We start from the raw sequence: 14,351 nt of genomic DNA, 5'->3' as shown, positions 1-14,351 counted from the left end.
TTTGCCAAAACGAGGGGCCAAAACCAATCACAAACAGTGCAACAATGTGTTTGGGATGTTGTGGCTCTTGCTGCGGTGTCAGCCATGGAGCATGGGAGACGATATATGGATCCAAACATGAAAACCAACCCGGCACTGTTACCTGGCCCTTCCCTTACGGAAGGAGCCATTTGTCGAGTTGTTGACTTTTGGGGCCGCCTTCAGGGTTTCGCAGCTCTGGGATTTCCACGGAAAGGTTGGGATTCTGTTGGCGCACATTACCCCTTCTTGCGAATCAGGCAAATTGTTATGCTCACGGGAGCGGTCACCGATGGACGATTAGTTATCACCATTTTTTTTTATTCTCTTAATTGGAGGACTTTCCAGGCTCAGGCCTATTTCAATAATAATTGGGGGTCCCTTTTGCTCGCGGTTTGACTGTCTAATTGCCTTCAGTTGTCTCATCTGGGTGATTGTCTAATTTGTATATTACTCGCTAGTGCAGTGCACGGCCAGCTGGACCGCTGGCTCTACTCTTCGTGAGTCTGGAGTCCACTTCGTGAGTCTGGAATACACTTCGTGCGTCTGGAACCACACACACGCACAAAGCCGTGTCCAAGCATTTGGCTGCGCAAAGCTTGAATGCCTTCTTTGAACGTGCTATTAATCGTTGCCTATGAATCGACCATTCTCAGGCCAGCCTAATATGTTTTCCCTAACCGTTGACTGACGTGGCTTAGCGTGGCTTGCCGCGAACTGTTTGTACTCCTTCGTGGTCGGTTCTTCCTTTGCAAAACGCAAAACTGTCGCCCAGGTCAACCGGCACAAAGATAAGTTGTCGATAAGTGTGCAAGCGAGTTCACTGTCGCGTATCGTGAAAAAACGGGGTCATCGAAGGTTTTGCCCGTACTTCTTGGTTACGGGCTTTATGGTCCAAACTCAATCATCGCAACACGACCCACCCTCGAACGTTCAAAAATAAGTCGTGTTCCACCATGCTACGCTCCCTGATCCATTTCAACAAGATGTTACATGTTGTACTGGCCGTACTGGCCGGCAAACATGTGTCTTCCCGCACAACGGATATCCGCCAATGGGCGCACATGTGACCGGAATTCGGGAGAGTTGATGTCCGCTTCTACAAAAGAAATCTCCCGCACGTTACGCATTCCTACCCCGCCTGCACAAGAACTGGCCGCACGAGCCGCGCAGCGCCATACGGAAAGCTTACAGAACCGAGTCCTTGAAGCAAAAATTTAGCTCTACCAAGTAATAAGCATATTTTTGCTCTATTGTCCCAAGGATGAGCAGGAATCCTTGCAAGAACCATTTCCCGAAGCGAAGGTCACCCTCAGCGACTTCTATCCGGATGAAAATGAAAGTTTGCCCGTTTTGCGCAGCAAAGATAAGGCACAAACAATCTTATTGAATTAACGTAGTATGAATCGTTGCATACTGGGCCATACCTGCATTGTTGAAGCTTGAAGCACTATTAATTAGGGACGTCTTATCAGCTGAGTGGTGTCTCTAGCGATATGTCTGGGTTGAAATTTAAAATATTCGCTAAAGTCCAAGCGATTGCAGTTCGGACCCCGGTGTGCTCGAATACAGGGCGACGGAGAAACGCATAACCGCAATAACCGCAGCCGTTAAACACAAAATAATGCATAAGCTCGCTCACTTTCCTGTTATGTATATTGCACCAAGGAAAGGAGGGCAACAGCACCCATCACCAAAAAAGGCTCATTTGTGTGAAATCATGAAATCATATGCAGTAATTACTACTAGCCAAAACCTTAGTAGCTCCGGTTCAGCCACTTACAGCTTATATCGAACCCAAATCACCACCACCGTATACAAGTTACAAGTTCAGGGGGTCACCTTCAAAGGCCGGGGGCAATGGTCTATGCATACCATGTAAATTGACTGCAAAGCACAATCTTCACGAATTGCTTTAATGATGCGTTTCAGGTTTGCCTGATAATAATAGTGCATTGCGGCTATTGCTGTGCGCCCTGCAACGTGCGGCCTCGCAATTCCGAGTTTTTGCTTACCACATCGCCATTACAGATCCAGACAGTACATGTAACCCGGGCCTAGCGAACGTAGCACCTCCGCCCACGTCAATAGAAGAATTATATATTGTTCTCTTATTCTGCTCTTACAGGCGGGGGCTATGCGCCAGGGGTCCTGTCTCGTCCTGCCTGCGCAATTTATCTTGAAAATCAGATATTCCCAGAGACCTAATTATAACTTAAGCTCTATGTTGGCATAGTAGCTGTCCCTTCCTCTTGAACGCTATACTGCGAAGGGGCATAAACCGTAGCCCTCTCTAGTTTTCAACCCTATACGAATTGCCTACTTTTTTGGACATCCGAAACAGCGTAAGAAATGGAATGTTTTTTGCAATATTGTGATCCGGGCTCCTGTGGATCAGTGGATCCGGGATCAGTGTACTTCCACGCACCAAGGCCAAACAACGGAGCTGAAGGGCAATACTGAATCGCCACTGCAGATTTCTCAGTCAATAAAGCCATAGCGGCTTTACAAGTATACTCTCCAGCAGCCGCAGCAAAGGGCGTTCGGGCGTTCGGAAGCCGGCTGCCATCGAGGCCCCCACGGTTCGTCAAGGCAGCGAATTGCCATCCTGCGGGTTCCTTTTCAGTTCAAATTGGGAATAAGCTTCAACAGTTACACCGTTAGCTTCTGCAGCAGCCTGCCATGTACTCGTCGTTGCCGCTCCGTAATCTCGAGCGAACGCCGTAGCAAGGACCAAAAGGCCATGTGGGCATCAAAAGAAGAAGAGTTATCAGGGGAATTGAAACAATGCATAGCGCATGGCAACACGACCCAGGCTGCCAGAACCGTGAGGAGGATCCCTGAGGCAACCATTAACGCAGCTCGGGCGCATAGCCGCGAGCTGGTTCCAACTCGCAATAAGGGCCATCAGAGCACGTCGTCTCAACGAGGCGCAGCAGACAACCGCCACAAAGAACCAGATTCCGTGGAAGACGCCCCAGCGGGCTCGACCTCAACTGCACGTGGCATTGTTCGAGTGCGGAGCACGGCAGTCGCTGTTCCAGAAGCCAGGGCAGGTTCAGCGGCCCTGGATTTGGAGACTGCCTCGGGCCCTGAACCGCCTGCATTAGGTACGGCTTCATTAGCGGCGGGGAGCCAGCGACCGCTGACGTGTACGGCAGCGACACAAGCCGGCCCAGTCGCTCCTTCTACGACTGCTACTGCCGTGAAAACAGCAGTAGCGGCGGCGGATGCCATGGCGGTTGCGGCTGTTTCATCACCGGCCGCCAGCCAGTCTGTGCGCTCCGTGTCCTCCACACGCTTTGACCCAAACAGTAGAGCTGGACGAGATGGCAGTGCTGACGGCAATGGCGAACGAGGAGGCCGGGCTGGAGGCCATGGAGAAGGGAATGATGGAAATTTTGGCCTGCAGCTAGGCTGCGAACGTGGCACGGTGGCGGCGGCGGCAGCGGCGCCTGCACTCAACGGTTTGACTCCTGGTAACGAGCCGGACTCCAAGCAGGCAGCACCGGGTGTATTTACGATGCCACACCCGACGGCGTCGCCGACGGCGGCGGTAGCTATGGCCGCGGCGGCGGCGGTGGCCGTGAGGTCGCTGTCGCTGCCAGGAGCGGCCCCCACGTGCCCGGTGATGGCGCCGCCGCTGCCGCTGAGGAGGAGGAGGCCCCCTTGGGGGCTGTTGAAGAAATGGCCGGGCCGAATCTGCATGGACTTGGATTTTGATTGGAACTTCGTCCTGGGCCTACGTTTAGGCAGGGGTAGCTGCCCGGGCAAGCTTCCAGGACCGCAGAAGGGCGACACCTCCGCTGCCGCAGCCGCCGAAACGCTCGACAGCCTTGATACGACCTCGACGCTGGCGCCTTGCTGCGTGCATCATAGCGCGGCACCGGCACTGCCATTTCCCACGGCCATTACCACCACCGCCACCTCTGTCGCCCAGGCCACGACGGGTCTTATGGAAACCCTTGATGTCCGTGTGATGGAGCGGCTGTTGAGGGCATCACGTTGCAGTGGCGGCGGCCGCGGCTCGGAAAGCGGCTTCGATGATTGCAACAGCACCCTCGGTGAAAGGACTGCTTTCGCCGGTGGCAGCGGCGTGGGCGGCCGACGGCAGCGGCAGTGCCTTGTTTGGCGGCAGCGTTCGGCCGCTAGCCAGGCGCGCCGCCGCGACTGCCAAAAAGGTTACCATTGCATTGGCGGCGATGACGAAGGCGAAGGCGAAGGCGTCGCTGCCTGGGCACAGGCAAACGGACTGTGGACCGTGTTGCCAGCAAGACCTGGCTTAGGCTGCTCTTCAACCTTGCTGTCGGGTTTGGTCCCATTCCCACCAGTATGTGAGGGCCTGCTGGGTGCCCAGGATCCTGTCATCCCTTCCGGCCTGTCGGACGGTCTTGCCGTCGGTGAGATGTTTCCGTACAATTTTCAGCCCATCGCCTTCATGCCACACAGCGGCGTCCTAAATGGCGGCGGCATCACCGACCACGCCAGGTGCGTCCACGCAGTCGCTACTGCCGCCGCTGCTGCAAGATATAGCGGCGGCTTTGTAAACACCGGCGGCGTCAGCGGCGGCCTCCATGGCGGCAGCCCCATCTGTACGGAGTGCACGCTCGGCACCGACGGCGCGACGTCGCCGCCTCTGCACCCGCTACCACTGCCGCAACGGCATCGTGCCGTACATCTGGGTTATCACCCCCAGCCAGAGACCGGCCCTCCGGGGTCAAACCAGGAGGCCGCCGCCGCCGCCGCCCAGAGGCTCGTACAAGCACTGTGTCCTGTGCGTTGCAGCTTCCCCGCACTCCCGTCATTCCCCTCACTCCAGGCTCCCGGGCCTGTACCGCAGCCTCAGCTACGAGGCGGCCGCGACACCGCGGGCCCCCCCCCCACCGGCGGTCACAGCGGCTCTCGGTCCGGCGCGGTCAGCAGCATCTGGGGCTTCGGAGGAACGCTGGGGGTGTACGGCAATATGGGTTTCGTACAGTCGCTGGATAATCCTTTGCTTGAGGTCACAGCTTCAGCGGTGAGGGCTCAGGGCCTTCCGGGTGCCGCTAGGTCGTACGGCGTAAGCGACGATGGGCAAACTGTACCAACTCGGCCAAATCGGTATACGGGAGGGACAGCTGCTCCTACAGGGATCATGGAGTCCAATGGGCGGGGTTGTGGCAAGGGTCTCGTGGGCCGGCTGCTGTGTGGCTGCCTGGGGTGATCCTGGGCAAGGTGAGGGGGGAGGAGGTGATGGGGCCGACTTTGGCAAGGCGTCACTGGGAGTGATACGTAGGTAGTAGGTATGGGGGCTGTGGCCACGTGGGCGCGGCCAGAGAGCTTGGATTGGGATCGTTGCACTGCAACTTTTGAGCTTGGAGCGCAGCCGCAGGTTTGAGATTTTATTGATTGACATGCTGGCAGATGAACCGTTTCTCTTGACAAAGGACGGGTTTAAGGGGACCTAGGTGCACCTTTTGGCGCCGAGCCACGCCACCAGCGCCGGCCAGCATATTAGAGCCCAAACCGTAAAGACTCAGACCTATTTGCTACGAATCAGGCAACGATTTCTATGTGCACATGCCTGTGTGTATGTGAGTATGTATATATATGTGTGCGTGTGAGTATGTACGCGTTTTATGTAGGATATGATAATCGCCGTACTTAATTGACGTGCTCTGTAAAAGCCGCCAGAGCGCTATCTGTGATACGTCTGTTGTGAAGAGAAAACCCCGCTGCGTCGCGTCCAAACCTCGGAGATGAGCTTGGTTAAATGCGTCGTCAATAGGACATTTGCTGTTGCTGATGCATTGTAGCGCTCTTCTCTTGTACAGTAATCGAAATCCGCAGATGCTTGCTTATGGTTTGTCTCCCTCTCTCCTCTTCCTAATCGTCGCTTATGCGTTTAGATCGTTTACTAATGCATTGAGGGCTGCAGCAGGATGCACCTGGGCGAGGTAGTAGGGAAGGGAAGATCGTAGCGAGTAGACCCATGCACTTCTCTGTGCGCTCGAAACGAGCATCGAAAATCACGTCGAAACGCATTGCTTTGTTTGTTTGGTTAGGACGGCCCTAAGGCGACATCGGAACTTCCATCGGGGACTCCGGCTATATGGCAGAGTATGGCAAGCGGCCGGCCCCTAATATTTTAGGTGGTGGATGGCTCCCGCAGAAAGTGTGTTGGGGTCGTTGGATCGCTGGGATATGCTTGTTTATATCTACGTGCGTGTGTGCAGTATGTAACGGCGTGCAAACGGTGGCCAAATTGATCGATACCCAATCGCTTTCACTTGTTGTTGTGGTACCTGTGTGTGTTTGTGTTTGTTGGGTTTGGGGAGGCAGGAGGTCGGCCCTGATTCAACCTTTTCTTTCGTCCCTTTCCTTTCTTCTTTGGGTTGGGTTGTAGCATGTGCATATCTGACAAGGGCCAACTGGGCGGGGCGCGCTAGCTCGGTGCTTGGCGTACATGTTTGGGTTGTGTGCGCTGTTTTTTGGTTGCCTTGAAAATGGCCCTGAATATGTGGAGTCATCGCGCGCCGATAATAATGATAGCTCCAGGAAGAAGAAAGACCTGCATCTTGCATCCTGGATCTTGGATCTTACTCTCGCGCCCTCCTTCATGCGTTTTGGCTTTCTTCGGCGGATCCTGTAAGGAACGTGGCATTGCCGTTCTGCTGGCTGTGTACGAATTGAATTAGCCACCAACACCAACCGACGCACATGCCAGGCATACCCGATGTGCCTGGCGCGCCCGCCCGTGTCCAATTCGGTGTTTTTACAGTGACAGGTGTCTGTAGCATAGTACATAGTTGCTTTTAATGTATTCGTATATTCCGAAATCTAAGTCACGTTTTTGTGTGTGGACACATCCTGGTCAGGAAGTGTATCCGACGGTTTGGTTGGGGATTTGCGAGTTAGTGTGCGAATGTCCGTGCGTCGAAGGTGATCGCTGCGCCCCCTCGAAAATCTTAACCTCGACCAGGTATTGTCCATGGGTTGAAAGACAGCTGGTAGATACATTGGCTCTTAGCATTCCATTCCTAAAGCCGCAAATGTATCCATCCGACGTGGGTTCACATTAAATCCGCAGTTCCCAATGATGCGATCGTGTCAGATCGTGTTTGTGCGCGCTATTTACGCTTAACGTTTCTTCTGTCCTTACGGTCCTAAAGGTCGTGTGTATATTTCTAGACGAAGGTCGCGACGGCGTTTGCGTTACGCGTTCCATCGACCTGCTTTGTTAAAAGGGGCCGCTTGCCAAAGGCGATCACCAACTTGAATTCTTGTCGATGCGCTTGTAATTTACTTCTGGGTGTGCTGCTCCGTGATACGGGACGCGGGTGGTCCAGCGTCGCCATCGCCATGTTGCACATGTGGATTCAGGCCATAGGTCGCCTGAGGCGTTATCGATTCCCGTCTTATTAAAACTCAAGAAATGCGCCGCTTGGATGTGAAAGGTTGATGTATGAAGGCAGGGATGAGGCTACCAGGCGACAAAACATATACACCGTGCGTGACCTCCCGCGACCTCCCGATGATTGATGAATTTGCGCAAAAGATGCTGCTGCTGGTGGTGCTACTGCTGCTGCTGTGTTACAAGTTCCGTATGCACGTGGGGGTTTGTCCGTTAAAGCGTGAAGGGGGCCCCCAAAGGACGGTAGATGGGTATTGATGCGGTACACGGGAGGCCATTATCGTCCTCTCCCGCCCGTTTAAGCGTGAAGCGCCTTAGCGCAACGTGCCTGACCTCCCAACAGGATGTCCAGAGGAGCCTGGCCAATGCCAGAGGCAGTGCCTCAGTCATAATGGTGCGCATGTCGCGCCCTTGAAACACGAGGTCGTCGTCGTACTTAATCCACGTGCCTGCGTAAGCAGGGTATTACGCGAAAAACTTGCAAAAATCATCTTCATCAACTCCTCGGTGATGAAGCCTGCAGGTACGTGCGGAGCGGAGCGTTCACGGCCGTCGGGCCGGTTAACCTCTAACTCCCAACAGCTCAACAGGAGCTGCATGAGCACTTGATGCAAACGCTGGGACATTGCTGCTTCGGCATGCACCAGTCACTTGAGACGCGCGCACTTCAATGTGACCGGCCCCATCCAGTTCTGCACTGTTCTTAGCACTTAGCACTTTTGCTCACTGAAACGAAAAATAGGCCGCTATTACTGTCGAACCCCCCCGAGACACGACTTTACCATCAACGAAGGTGCCGCCCGTAAGCACGACCAGTTTGCGCGTTACATCCTCATCCGTTCGTGCACCTACATGCGCCTTTGTTGTAAACGAGCCCCACATTCTGAATAACACAATAACACTAAGCACCGGAACTTGTGACATAGTCCCTCCGTAGATGCCGTTGCTCGATCGACACACTTCATTGATTTAACAGCGTAAACAGGCAGTCTTAACAATACGAGCAGAGCGAGTACTACGAAGCAACCGGGGAGCTAAGGGACGTTAATCCTTCCCATGCACGCCCACTCATGCAAACTGTCCGGGTCGCCGAGCTTGACAAAGCACACACACCCACACACCCACATGCGTGGCCAGGCCACCAGCTCAACACATGCTTCCCCCCCATCCATGCTCCATCGATACGTGTGGCCCACCAACAGAACCAACAGAACACGAACATCTAAAAACGCATCAAAGCGCCTCTTTACGCAGTAACGTGTTCCTGCCGGTTTGCGAAAGCTTCCCCTGTTTGCCTCAATAACTGTGATGAGGTGAACTCAATTTGAAAACCCTCAATACCTCCCGGACCACATCCCTACAAGCAAGGGCAATCTCGAGGCCAATCAGCAAACCGTGCGTCACAACCACCAACCAAAAACGTTGCGCAAGAACAACAACGCTGTTGTTGGCGAAGGCAACATGAGAGTAGCAGGTCCGGCATTGGGCCATCCGGTCGAAAACATCAAAAGCAATTTCCGGGCCCCGGCCACGAGTCTACATATCTACAACTTGAGCCCGACCCCGCTAGCCTTGTTTTCTTGCATGACCTATCTCGTCTACTCGCTAGTTGTAACCCCTGAAAGATAGGACGAAGGGTCGGTTGTTTAGTCGGTCGCAGTCGCACGTGTGTTTCCACGTGGTTTCCTTTCCAACCCAAGATAAGCCGTTGTTGCAACTTGTTCCAACAATCAGCAGTATCCGCAGTAATCCACTCCCCAACATGCCCAACCTACGCTGCGGCGTGCCGTACATGGCCCCTCCCATACTGACCACCTGCGGTGCATATCTGGTAATAATTGAGTCCACACACGACGAGCTGGGTGAGCCCGCTGCATCCCCCGACAAGCAAGCAACCTCCTGCACAAGCGCCTGGTGATGCTGTGCAACCCCCATCCACCCACCCATGTCTGCTTGGGTGGTATGCAGTCACCCAGAGGACCGAAGCGCAGCACGTGACTTCCCGACATGCAGCACAAGTGTGCATGCACACGTATATACATACTAGGTTAGGCACTTCTGGTAATGCACGACCATTGCCCCCGGGAGATCCCGGAATCGAGACTGAGAAGTTGACTAGGGTGACTAGGTGAGGGTGCCCCGAAATACCAGGGAAGGCAGGGTTTCGCCAGGTCGCGGCCACGGGTGAAGATATGCCCCCCTGTCCCACACATCATACATACATACATACATAGGTGCACTTGCAGAGGTTCACTCCACGCCACTAATAAGGCGCCGTCAGGCGTTAGTTCGCAAGAGTGCCCGGGTGCCATTTCCAGTACGCATGGCGCTTGGACGCATGACTAGCTAGCTTGTCACCAACGGCCCACACATCACTCTTAACCTCCTACGTAACGCTTCAAACCTAATGTCCCAGCAGCTTTCAGCGCATGTAGGGTCCGACACCTTACAGGCGCGGGGTATTCAAGCGAAACCCGCAAATCCCAACCGCTTCACCACGAAATCCTATCTGCATGCCTGAAATGCAGGCAAGCCCAAACCCGACCTCCTGTACCCACCTTTCCCGTTCGCTAACAAAACCCCCTTGTCTGTCACTCATCACTCTCCCCTCTCCTCCGCTTCCCCTTCATCCCTCCCCTTTTCTCCCCCCTGCCCTCCCGAGGTCGCCGCCTTCAAGGATGCCTACTGGTCAGCTCTGCTCCTTGGCAGCAGCTTCACTCGTTCGTGGTTCGTCTTTCCCTTCACTCCCCTCCCCTTCCAGCCCATCCCACCTCCTCCCTGCACACAGCGTGGGGTCCTTTCCACTACCGCCAGCGCTGGCTGGCACGCTCACCGACAACGACCCCGCTACTTCTTGCAACCCAGAAAAGCGGCGGCCTCTCCCAAATACTGAAACGCCTTGGTAGCAAGCTCTTTATCGTCCCCGTTCTTGTCAGGGTGCAGCTGCAGAGCCATCTTCCTGTACATCCTGCTCAGGTCCTCCCCACAGAGGTTGTGGAACACCTCCAGGGCGCCGTTGAGCTTGTCGCCCATCTTCTGGCATGCAAGGACACGACGAATCTCCCAGGAATTCGTCTTGGCCAGCGCCAGCTCAAGAAGCTTGGCTCGGTCCATGCCCGGCTTTACGAGCCCCTCAGCCCCCGCCTCGCGCAGGAACCGCAGTAACGTCTCAACAGACGTCGCTTCGTTGAGGACCGGCATACTCGATGTCGGAATGGGCTGCTGCGTCCAGGACGCGCCGGGCTGCTGCGACATGAACGCGGCTGCGTACTCACGGAAAAAGCCACTGTTAAAGGCCCGGTCAAATTCGGGGTCCGGACGGCAATGGAATGTGCCGGTAAAGGTGCTCGCCGGTTTTTCAGGGGCCCTGGTGCCAAAGGTAAACTTGGCGGACGGATCGACCTTCGGAGCCTGTCCTTGGGCTGGACAAGTAAAGAATATTGGAGGGCTGTCCGGACCGGTCTTAAACGTCTTCTCCTCGAATGGTGGATCTTCGTACTCCGCGTGCCTCTCCTTGAGGTTCTGATAGTCCGTCATCAGCTGGGCCAGTTGACGACTGAGCTTCATATTGGTGGCCTGCGTCTGCTGAACTTTACTGGTCGCTTCGGCGTGATCACGTTCCAGAACTTTCGCTTTCTCCTGAGCGCGCTGGAGCTCTTGCAGAGCCTCCTGCCGCTGCTGCTCACACTCCTGTTTCTGCTGTTGCACGTGCTGGCGCTCAAGCTCCCACTTCTCCCGCTCCGCCTTCAAAAGCTCCTCATACTGCGACCTCACCTCGGAAATCACCTGCTTGGCCTCAGACAGCTGCTTCCCGAAGGATTCCGCTTGGGCCGCTGCGCTCTGTCGGCGGTTGACCTCCCGGTGAAGCCTGGCCTTGCTCAGAAACAGCTGGTGTCGCAGACGTGGAAGCAGCAGGCAAGGAGCCTCCTCACCCGCACAGTTGCGACCTTGCATCGACGCTGCCGAAGGCTGCTGCGGCTGCTGTGTGACACGGCGCCGCTGCAAAGCGCGGGGGGGCTGTTCAGCGGCCTCGATGGGGTCCCGCGGGTGCGGCCGCGGCCGCTTCCGCTCGGGAAGGGGGGTTGTGGCGGGCGGCGCGGTCTTGGAGGCGCTTGCCGCCGCCGCCGACGGCCGTGGCTGCTGGCTCCGCGGCCAAGCAGCTCCACACGCCGCCGGCGTGCCGCATCGCTCCACACTGGGGGTCCGGGGCGTCCGCGGTGCAGCCCCTGCATATGTCCGTGGGAGTATAGTGGGTGGGGGGCATCAAGCGCATGCTCCACGTGGCGAGTGCTATAGGGGTTCGAGTGTGCATTAGGTTACATACATTTTGCGGTGGGTACGGCATCAGAGATCAATGACGGGGCAGGATGGGGTTTGAAAAAAGAGGTTTCCTGCTGTGCGCGTTAGGTGCTGCTGCAGTTCCAGCAGAATAGAAGTACGCACGCTACACAGCTGGATCTGCGGGTGGTGAGAACGCTTGCTTTGCGAAAGGGGAGATATGAGGTGCTAGTGCTAGGTGCTTTCACTGCTGCCCGTTCAACCCTGTGACGCACGCCTAAGAGCTCAGCGAGGGGGAAGCGAGGGGTGCAACTGAAAGGGAAGCGGCAGCGAGGAGGGCCGGACATCTCAGCATCAAAATAGCAAGGCCGCACGTGTGACAATTCATGTAGGCTCAAAACGGCCGTATGGCTCAAGACGTGCACATATATATATCCGGCCTCGGCGGGACGCAAAATAATGTCATTGAAGTTCCTGGCCATCTTGGCTGCCTAGCCCACGGTTGCTGTGTGCGTAATGAACGGCAGCGGCTGTACCAGGTAGGTAAGGTCCTAAAGCTGGAAGAGAGCCCACCGCGGGAACAGTCTGAAATGCAGCAGCAGCAGCAGCCAGTCAAAATCCGTAAAATCTCCAAAACGTACATCATATGCGCGGTGCGTACGTCACAACTTCCTTCTGTCAGGTCCTTTCCGTGCTCCCCAGCGCGATTCTTCAACCTAAAAAACTCCCCAATCATAAACACCGGCAAAATACTAAAAACCGCCAAAAATAATACATGCTTTGATAGAGCCCAATATAAAATGTAAGCATGTGTTAGAGCTGGTGGTTCCTGACACGCCGGTGCCCCATCATCCTGGAAACTCACCACCCGAGGTTCCAGCAGCAGCAGCACTGTAGAGTCCAGGAGTAAAAGCGGATCGCTGCTTCTGCTGCTGTTGCTGTGTAGCCGAAGGTTTCGTGTTCATGACCGACGGAGGTGTCCACAACGGGTGCGTGTTGTGTGGCGCCGGGGTGCCAATGGTGGCCACATCCTCGGTTTTGTTGCTGACTCTACGGCCAGGGCCAAATAATGGAGCGGGAACTAGATTCGTCGTGAACCCGAAGTTAAACAGGAAAACCTTCGTCCTAACAAAACCAAAATGACAAGCTTTGAAGACGGGATATACGCAGCATGCTTGGGAAAGGACGACATGCTTCATCGCATTGCTAAGCGTCTGTCCAACCTACCCGCGAAGCCCGTGAAAGGCGCCAGCAAGGGCTGAGGTGACGTAGGAGAATCCGTTCATGTTGATGTCAATGCCTTGAGAATCAAACCGAGAGATGATGATGTTAAAGCTGAAATTAAGGGTAGTTTGTAAAACTGGAAGAGCGAAACAAGGGAAATTGCTCTGCTTTGGTATGGACGTTTCAACTACAATAAATACCAGAAGCGAACCCGCAACCGAGCTTCGCCGCCTGCCTCAGTAGCGCCAAATGTCGTATCTTGAGCAGTTACTGGTTTTACAGGTTTCCAGTTTTGGACCTACGTTTTGTAAATCAGTTGTATATATCAGATAAGCAAATCACTTTGGATGCGGAGCTTTGCTGCTCCTAAAACTGGAAGGAAGCAAGTCTCCATTTGATGAGAACCTTCTCCGGATTGCTCGAAATCTTTATGAGCCGAGACTTGCAAGCAAAACCCGTCGGTGCTCATGCCAAAATACTAACATCGATAGCGAAAAAATGTAACTGCTTTCATCATCTTCACTACGGCACGCTGTCATGCAATGCAGGCGGGGAGATAGAGTGTCAGGTATTCCTACCCAGCTTCCTTGCTCCCTTCTGAAGATACACGAGATCCAAAACATAGCTAAAAATGTTTTATGTGTGTCATTTGGTCGGTGTTAAATCAGCCGCCAATATACTACTGGAAACAACTGGCGCACCCGGCTGCCCTTATTTAAGTGCGCATCGCCACAAAGTCCCGTTTTTGCGAGCTGTATATGTATATACAGTATAATCACCGCAAATCATTCTGCTTGGGGGCTTGCGATGAATCTGGTTCCAGGCACTGGCATTCCAGGTCGGGATCCTCGTTGGTCCGCTCTCCTTCAGGGACCATACGGCCGATGCCATACCTGGGCACAGGGTATCTTAGTCCTAGCATATCCTACCATGCACTCGGCGTCCAGATTAACAGGGACGGGTGGTCCTGCTCCTCGGCATGGCTCCTCCATAAACCCAAACTAAAGTCTGCGCCAATTGCAAATCACACACCTGCTGCTCAACAGCATGTATTGTAATAATCATCTGAGTTTTGATGGCTTGTGGCCATGTATACTTATTGCTGGTGCGCATCTTCGCCACCGCACCATTCCCATCAGCAGCGCATAGGCTTAAATTGCGCAAAATAGTCATTCTTTCATGCAAATCATATCTTAATAGCAAAATGATATTCACCCGGGCATGTATGCCCGGCAGAGTGACACGAGAATCGAGGTCCTTCCCGTGCAGCCAAGCTGTCCTGTTTGGAAGCACCGCTCATCCAACTACGTGGTTTCTTGCTTGGTAAAGATATTGCACTGCGGAACAAGGAAACCCAGTGAAGTGGCATGCGAGTATGTACGGGCTTCGATGGTTCCGGAGCTCGGCCCCTGTGTCAAGCGGTTGTTAGAATGCCTCC

At 54.5% G+C, this 14,351-nt stretch overlaps 2 protein-coding genes across 2 annotated transcripts; one reads left to right on the top strand and one right to left on the bottom strand.

Annotated features, from left to right (window-relative positions):
• Window positions 1-2,805: 2,805 nt before the first annotated feature.
• Window positions 2,806-8,637, top strand: VOLCADRAFT_93968 (uncharacterized protein; the record flags this gene model as incomplete). Its single annotated transcript, XM_002953189.1, has 7 exons — window positions 2,806-2,845; window positions 3,234-4,506; window positions 4,546-4,792; window positions 4,859-5,035; window positions 5,068-5,232; window positions 7,755-7,805; window positions 8,614-8,637. 7 exons carry the CDS (start codon window positions 2,806-2,808, stop codon window positions 8,635-8,637), a joined length of 1,977 nt encoding a protein of 658 aa, XP_002953235.1.
• Window positions 8,638-10,258: 1,621 nt separating this feature from the next.
• On the bottom strand, window positions 10,259-12,975 carry VOLCADRAFT_93967 (uncharacterized protein; the record flags this gene model as incomplete). The annotated part of the gene is made up of 3 exons (XM_002953125.1): window positions 10,259-11,637; window positions 12,555-12,739; window positions 12,917-12,975. The coding sequence occupies 3 exons, from the start codon at window positions 12,973-12,975 to the stop codon at window positions 10,259-10,261; spliced, it is 1,623 nt and encodes a 540-aa protein (XP_002953171.1).
• Window positions 12,976-14,351: the final 1,376 nt, after the last annotated feature.

This window comes from Volvox carteri (genome assembly GCF_000143455.1).
Source record: "Volvox carteri f. nagariensis unplaced genomic scaffold VOLCAscaffold_34, whole genome shotgun sequence".
Classification (NCBI taxonomy): Eukaryota; Viridiplantae; Chlorophyta; class Chlorophyceae; order Chlamydomonadales; family Volvocaceae; genus Volvox; species Volvox carteri.
Note: the sequence above shows the minus strand (reverse complement) of the source record. Positions and strands in the feature narration are given on the sequence as shown.